General features: G+C 36.6%; 1 protein-coding gene across 1 annotated transcript in view; it reads left to right on the forward strand.

The window, feature by feature from the left end:
• The first annotated feature begins 1,442 nt into the window (after positions 1-1,442).
• Positions 1,443-7,500, forward strand: part of LOC147470442 (uncharacterized) — a 15,090-nt gene continuing 9,032 nt past the window's right edge. Inside the window, exons 1-4 of the mRNA XM_086544272.1 lie at positions 1,443-1,579; positions 1,884-2,518; positions 6,371-6,464; positions 6,569-6,676. Of these exons, the coding sequence (XP_086400398.1) occupies positions 1,504-1,579; positions 1,884-2,518; positions 6,371-6,464; positions 6,569-6,676 (913 nt within the window). The 5' untranslated portion in view covers positions 1,443-1,503. The remainder of the gene's footprint in view (positions 1,580-1,883; positions 2,519-6,370; positions 6,465-6,568; positions 6,677-7,500) is intronic.

Consider the following 7,500-nt stretch of genomic DNA (forward strand, 5'->3'; position numbering starts at 1 on the left):
TTTTTTACAATTTTCATAAATGACGTTAATCAACCATTGCTCATAACTGACTTCTAGTGCAGTAACGGGGGGACCGGGCCGATATTCAAACAAGTTTTCTTCATATGACTCAGTAAATACTTTTAAATACATTAATAAAGAATTACTCAAAACACTCTTCTTACACATGCCTGAAAATTATTTTGAAAATAATGGTCCTAAAATTAAATCCACATAAAACTCAAATGCATATTCATAGGTAGTCGGCAGAACATTGCCAAAATCCCCATCGACACAACTAAAGAATTGAAGGCCACTCCTATCAAAACCAAACATTCAGCCATGAAAAATTTAGGAGTTATACACTTAGGACAGATACATTGACATTTGAAACACACATTAATAACATATACAGGAAAGTAATGGGCACATTAATATTTTCTAAATCACATAAAAATCAAATCACTACGGATACTAGAATCATGGTCGTGCAAACACTAGCTCTTAGCATAATAAAGTACTGTTCAAATATTTGAGGTTCAACCAACAAAACCCAAATGCAAAAAGTACAAAAATTACAAAACTTTGCTGCAAGAGCTGCACTGGGTAATGTTAGTAAATTCGATCACATTACCCCACATATACAAAAAATAAAATCATTAAAATTTCATCCGAAGTGCAGTTATGATACCTGTCTCTTTACCTACATATTGATACATGGACTCTATCCTCCATGGTTATTCCCCCTGCAAACTGTAGGGAATATAGTTGGCATCCAAACACGCCAAGTAAGTTCCCTATTTGTAAAAAGATCAAATACAGAAACAGGGGCAAGACAGATGCAAATTCGTGGACCGAAAATGTGGAACGTGTTGCCAGATGACATTAAAAACATTAACAACTTTTGTAATTTCAAAACAAAATTGAAAGAACACCTCTTTACTCTTCAAGTGTAAATATATATTATTTATGTAAGAATAATCATTGTAACTAATGGAATAAAGTGTTTGAATTTGAATTTGCAATTGGGATACAATTTTGAACTTTTTTTTAGACTACTGGTATGCTTAACAGATTCCCTTGAGATGCGGAAAATGAATAAAATCCATGTGGGAAAGTTCCAGTGTTCTCCTTCATATTTTTATAAGTAAAACACGGACTAAAAGCTTTGAAGATCACTAATAGATAAGTGTGATTACATAATAATGCGACGTGAACAAGTAGATGCAACTTTTATGTCTATAAGATTGTAAAAGCCGATTTCAGGCACTATATTAAAACTATTATTCCGAATTGGTATGTGTTTTGATAGATTTTTACGAAGGAATCTTAATATAAGATTCATATTGAGGTTATTTCATGGGAGGAAGCAGCTGTGATCAGATTTCTGAAATCCGGCTCTTAGCTTGGCGCTATGACGAATCCTGAGACATCCTTCTAGATGCATGAGATAAAAGTGAAGGATCAGATGCTTTCCTCTGCCAAGCAGTCGCTCTGCCGTTCTCGAGAAAGTAGGACGCGATCATGTTGGTGCTGTGGACCCTGGTGCTGAGGTCTCTGCTGTGGCCCAGCATCGGCTGCGCTCACTCTGTGAAGGACGGTAAGGAATCCTTTTAAGAAACAGCGAAACTCAATCAATAATGACATTTTACAAATTAATATCACCTTTACAGATGGGTTCAACATTGATTTTGTATTTTCTTCTGGGTCTGGCATTTCAAATACTGAGAAAAAGAAAGGTTTTGAGTGGATCATACAAGATATGCCCGTATTCTGTAACAAATATTAATGAACATATTCTGGCTTCACACCGAGTGCGCTTCCGTTTCAGAATTTGGGAATGGTCTACAGCTATCAATTAAATAAACTTTAATAATACCAGACTCTTTTTCTTCTCGTGTTAGGCTGTTACGTGCAAGACTCGTTAAAATTTGAAGACCTCCTGCTTGAATATGTCAAGTTTACAGCCTATACTCCCCGGAGCGGCAGCGTCTTCAAGGCCAAGGTGACATGTGAAGAGAATTGGCGTAGCGATTCTTTCAATGTCTCCAGCAACAGCGTGACAATGAAGGGATTCTCTGGAACCGCTTTGGAAAACAAGTGGCCGGCACCGCAAGTAGAAGAAGGATGGAAGGACTTTGAGCTGAGATTCGGAGACAGTTACGAGTTGCTCGATGGTCGAGGTCAGGCATGGTTCATCGAAGGAATTTCTCCCGATTGCAAGGTTGGAGAAGTAGAGATAAGCGAAGGACAGTTGGCCAGGCACTGCCCTAAGGGAGGGCTGAAGTGGGAGGTCAAGGGAGAGAAGTGTCCCTCCATTCCTCTCTTTCCCTCCTCCAAGCGTGACCACACGCTGAACATCACGATGGAGTCCAGGTACAGCTTCAGCCCCGTTTTCCAAATCGGAGGAACCAAAGTCGAGCTGGGCATGAGGGAAGGTTCCTTGGTGGCTGCAGAGGAGGCCATGTCTCCATTGGAAGCAACAATGCACAAGATCCGCCTTTGCTTCTGGCAACTTGGAGAGAACATTTCCTTTAAGGTAAGGTGGAAACTCTTTTCGTCATAAAATTGTATTTAGAACTCTAAATGGCATTATAATGGTGGTGTATCAAGTGTGTGTCCTTGAGTGGGTGCACACACACACACACACACACACACACATATACATGTATATATATAATATTTAAGTAAAAATATTATATATATATATATATAGATATATAATAATAATTATAATATATCTTTGTTGGCTCTTCGTGCGCGCACACACACACACACACACACACACACACACATATACATGTATATATATATCTGTGTGTGTGCTCTTGAGTGCGCGCACACACACACACACACACACACACACAAATATACATGTATATATATGTGTGTGTGTGTGTGTGTGTGTTTTTGAGTGGGTGCACACACACACACATACACACACACAAACACACACACATTCACAACAACAACCACACACACCACACTATATAAATATAGTTATATATATATATATATATATATATGTTGTATATATAAACTATATATGATATGTAAGGAAATATATATATATAATAAATATGATAATATATATTTTGTGTATATATATATATATATATGTATGTATGTATATATATATATATGATTATATATATGTATATATATATTATGAATATGTATATATGTGTGTATATGTATATGTATATTTATATATTCATATATATGTTTATGCATAATAATATGTACACACACACACACACAAATATATATATATATATATATATATATATATATATATATATATATATATATATATATATATAAATATATTCCCAATGTATATGTATATGTATATAGATAGGTATATGTTTATGCATAACTATATATGTATACACAAACACACACACTATATTTATATATATTTATGTATATTAATATATAATCTATATATAATATAAATATAATTATATAACATATATATATATACAATATATAAATATATACATATGTATATAAATTATATATATATAGATATAAATATATATATATGGTATATGGTATATAATATGGTAATATATATGTGTGTGTTGTGTTGTGGTTGTGTGTGGTGTTGTGTTTAAACATGTAATAATATATGTATATATATGTATATAAAACTATAATATGATAATATATATACATAGATAAGCAATATATGGATAATTATAATGATCTTTATAAAAGTATTAGTACATCATATGTGTATGCTATACATACACACACACACACACATCACTGACACACAACAACACAATACATCTATCACATATATATATATATAAATATATATATATACATATTATATATATATGTATTATATATATATATATATATATAAATATATATATTTATATATATATATTTATGTGTATGCGCAATGCATATATTATTATATATATAATTATATATAATATCTATATATAATATATAATATATATATATGTATATATATAAATATATTTATTATGCACAATCATATATATATATATATAATATATATATATATATATATATATATATATATATATATATATATATATATATATCTCTTTTTCTCTATATGTCTGTATAATTGTAATGAAACACACAAACACACATATTTTGTTTAATTAGATACAGTGACCTGCTGACCACTACCTCGGGACCAGCACTTTTAAAAACCCTGTATCAAATCACGGCCAGCTCCTAGTAATACCGATATATCTTAATCTCTAGACTTGATTTCTTCCTACATTGTCATAGCTTCTGGCAACCGGTAAGCCCCCCCCCCCCAAAAAAAAAAAGAAGAAAGAAAGGGAAAAAAACACTGACTGGTATAGATTACTCCGCGGGCTCTATAATGTTGTATATTCAAGCAATGGGCCGCCAAATGCTCAAGGAGTAAGTGACAACTCGCGAGCCGGGGAGGTGTCACGGCCAGTGTTGATAATCCCGACGTGGTGACGAGCGCCAGAGCACATCACCCCGCAAGTCCTGCTTCCTGTTCTCGCGAGCGAACTTCCCCCTCGCGCGACGAGGAGAAATCCTCGCTCACCTCACACACACGGCCTGTCACTTGTTCGTGCCGGACGCGGGCGGGGGGATAGCCTCTCGATACGCACACATATCTACTTTCTACAAACGCTCGCACTCGTGCTAAGCCTATCTTCCTCTTGTGTTAGCCGTCTCGAGGGTTAGCCGAGGGCACCACGGTAGCCGCGGCCTATGTTCTTTTCAGAAGGGCTGCGATCAGCCACACGGTGGAGCCACAGATCCGTCCATCCCTACCCGGCCACAGTCTAAAATCCTCCTACCCGTGTGTGCTCCTCACACTCTCCCCGCGCCCGAGAGAACATATGTACCGCCTTCTCATATGTCACATCCCACAATAGCACACACGCCTTATTATCTACATGTAAATGGACAGGTCCAAGAGCCGCCAGAGCGAAGAGACGCAGATTGCACACACAAGAACCACAGACACCCTTCGGAGCACTACAGGCGGACCTCTCCAACCACACATCAGAAAGATAGCGTCTCTGGCCACCCGCTCCACCCTCGTTAGCCGAGTGCACCTTTTCGACTGTGTTGGTTCTCCCCATACTCGTCTCCTCCACACGTGACCAGGACCCACCGATCCTCACGCCACTGTCTCCGGACTTAGGAACCTGGCCAGGTAAACAGTGTGCACAGATGGCGCGGGGCCTCCCTCCCCAGCCTTCCTCCCGCCTCTTCCGCCGCCCTTCATCTGTCTCCCCAACTGTTACCCTGCGTGCTGGGTTAAGCCCGGGCTCTTTCTCTCTCTCTCTCTACTATCATCTTTCTCTCCCCCTCCTTGTCCCAGCTCGCGCGGTACACCTGGTCAGGTAAACAGTGTGCACAGATGGCGCGGGGCCTCCCTCCCCAGCCTTCCTCCCGCCTCTTCCGCCGCCCTTCATCTGTCTCCCCAACTGTTACCCTGCGTGCTGGGTTAAGCCCGGGCTCTTTCTCTCTCTCTCTCTACTATCATCTTTCTCTCCCCCTCCTTGTCCTTCCCCTATCCCGTCTTCCATCCCCCCGGCAACGGGTCTTTCCTTTTAACTTTAGTCTTAGCCAAATGCTGATACTAAATGAAATCAAATGACATCATAAAGCTACCACGAGGGATGTCAAAATATGCTTGAAATCACAAAAGAAAATAAATCAGAGCTGCGGGAGATAGAGATCGTGGGATGAATTAGATTAATGAAATATCTATTCAACTGCTTTTAGAATGTTTTCCTAATTTCCTTAGAAATGACTGACTTTTGGGAAAGGATCAAGATTTTTCAATTTTCTCAGATTTATTTCGGTATCGAAACGAAAGGGAAATAGTGGATTTGAATTAAGATGTGTTTTGTGTTATTACGTTATCATTATTGTTATCATAATTAATATGATTGTTCATTCAATATCCTTGTTTTTTTTTATTGTCCAGTCTTCTTCTTGTTACCATTATTATGTTTATTGCCATTAATGTTATCACGAATGTTGGTTTTCTTTTTAGCGTTATCATTATTAATGTAATTCTAGAAGTATCATTATAATTCCATCATTATTGGTATAGTCCGAATATTGTTTCCATTACAATTAGAAGTATAATTGTTTTACTGCATTTACCGTTAGGATTACCGTTACTATCTTGTTGGTGCTGTTACTATTTATGTGTTTATCAGTACTACACACAATGCCCACATGCAATGTACGTCATTCCTCTTTTCTGTTCAATAGCCACCAATCATAATCAATATCATCTGCATAATGGAGTAGTTTTTTTATTCTACTAATCATCACAAAACTTATCATAAACATAATTTCTGTATAACTGAATATTTTCCTTTCCCTCATTTCGCAGCTGACAACAGGCGAGCCTTTGTACAAATTACTGTACATGGCAACCCTTGCACGTGAGCCTCGATACATGGAAGTCTGTGATAAGAACAACACGAGTGAAAGAATAAAGCAAACATCATCTGTATAAAGTATCACTCGTGATACAGATTTCATTTCCAATTAGACCTCACCTCAGTCGCGGGTTAATTCGTGATTACAGCGACCCTAGATCAGACGAGAGGCGACGAAGGTGGAAAATATGGCAAAGGTGCTATAAGAAACTTGGAGCAGAAGATGAGAGGTATGGAAGGTGGCAAATATGGCAAAGGTGCTGTAAGAAAGTTTACACAATAGTTTTCCATCTATCAGTCTGTATATATTATTATCGAGATCATCATTAGAAATTAATAATGAGACAATGTTATTAACTACAGTATTGACATCATTAAGATAATAATTATTGAAATTATGATAATAATGCACCATTATGCGTAGGTGAGATTCGTACATCGTATTTTACATGGAAATACACGAAATACAAAAATATACAGTCATTCATGTACAAACTAAATACATCTGAGCTAAAATTAGAGACGAGATGTCGGTTAAAATTAGATGTACATATAGTTACCTGTAAATATTAATGTACATGCGTATGTGTACGTATTTTCGTATTTTCTTTACTACTGATGCCTGATTATTTACCAAAGTGCCACCTATCTATGCAAATATATGTCGTAAATACATATATACAGACTTTTACGTGCAGACTACACAAACACCACCTGGTCCACCCCGCCACACACATACACACACTCTCGTCTTTTTCTTTTTTTCTACACACATATACATATGCATATATACTTTTCCTTTCCTATATATATAAATGAACTTCATATATATATATATATATATATATATAGCGAGTATCAAAGGGATATATATATGTGTGTGTGTGTGTGTGTGTGTGTGTGTGTTGTGCGTGTGTGTTGAATGTATATATATATATATGTATATATATATATAAAGTAATATATATATAAAGACTAGTCATATATATACTTACTATATATAACTGCGCTATAAGACGTAGGAACTCAGCACCTGACGTGAAATTGTTATTACATGTGTGCTAGGGCAGTTAGCCCGTTG

Source organism: Penaeus japonicus, unplaced genomic scaffold, assembly GCF_977035675.1.
Source record: "Penaeus japonicus unplaced genomic scaffold, GWHDUDI00000001_assembly GWHDUDI00000015, whole genome shotgun sequence".
Taxonomy (NCBI): domain Eukaryota; kingdom Metazoa; phylum Arthropoda; class Malacostraca; order Decapoda; family Penaeidae; genus Penaeus; species Penaeus japonicus.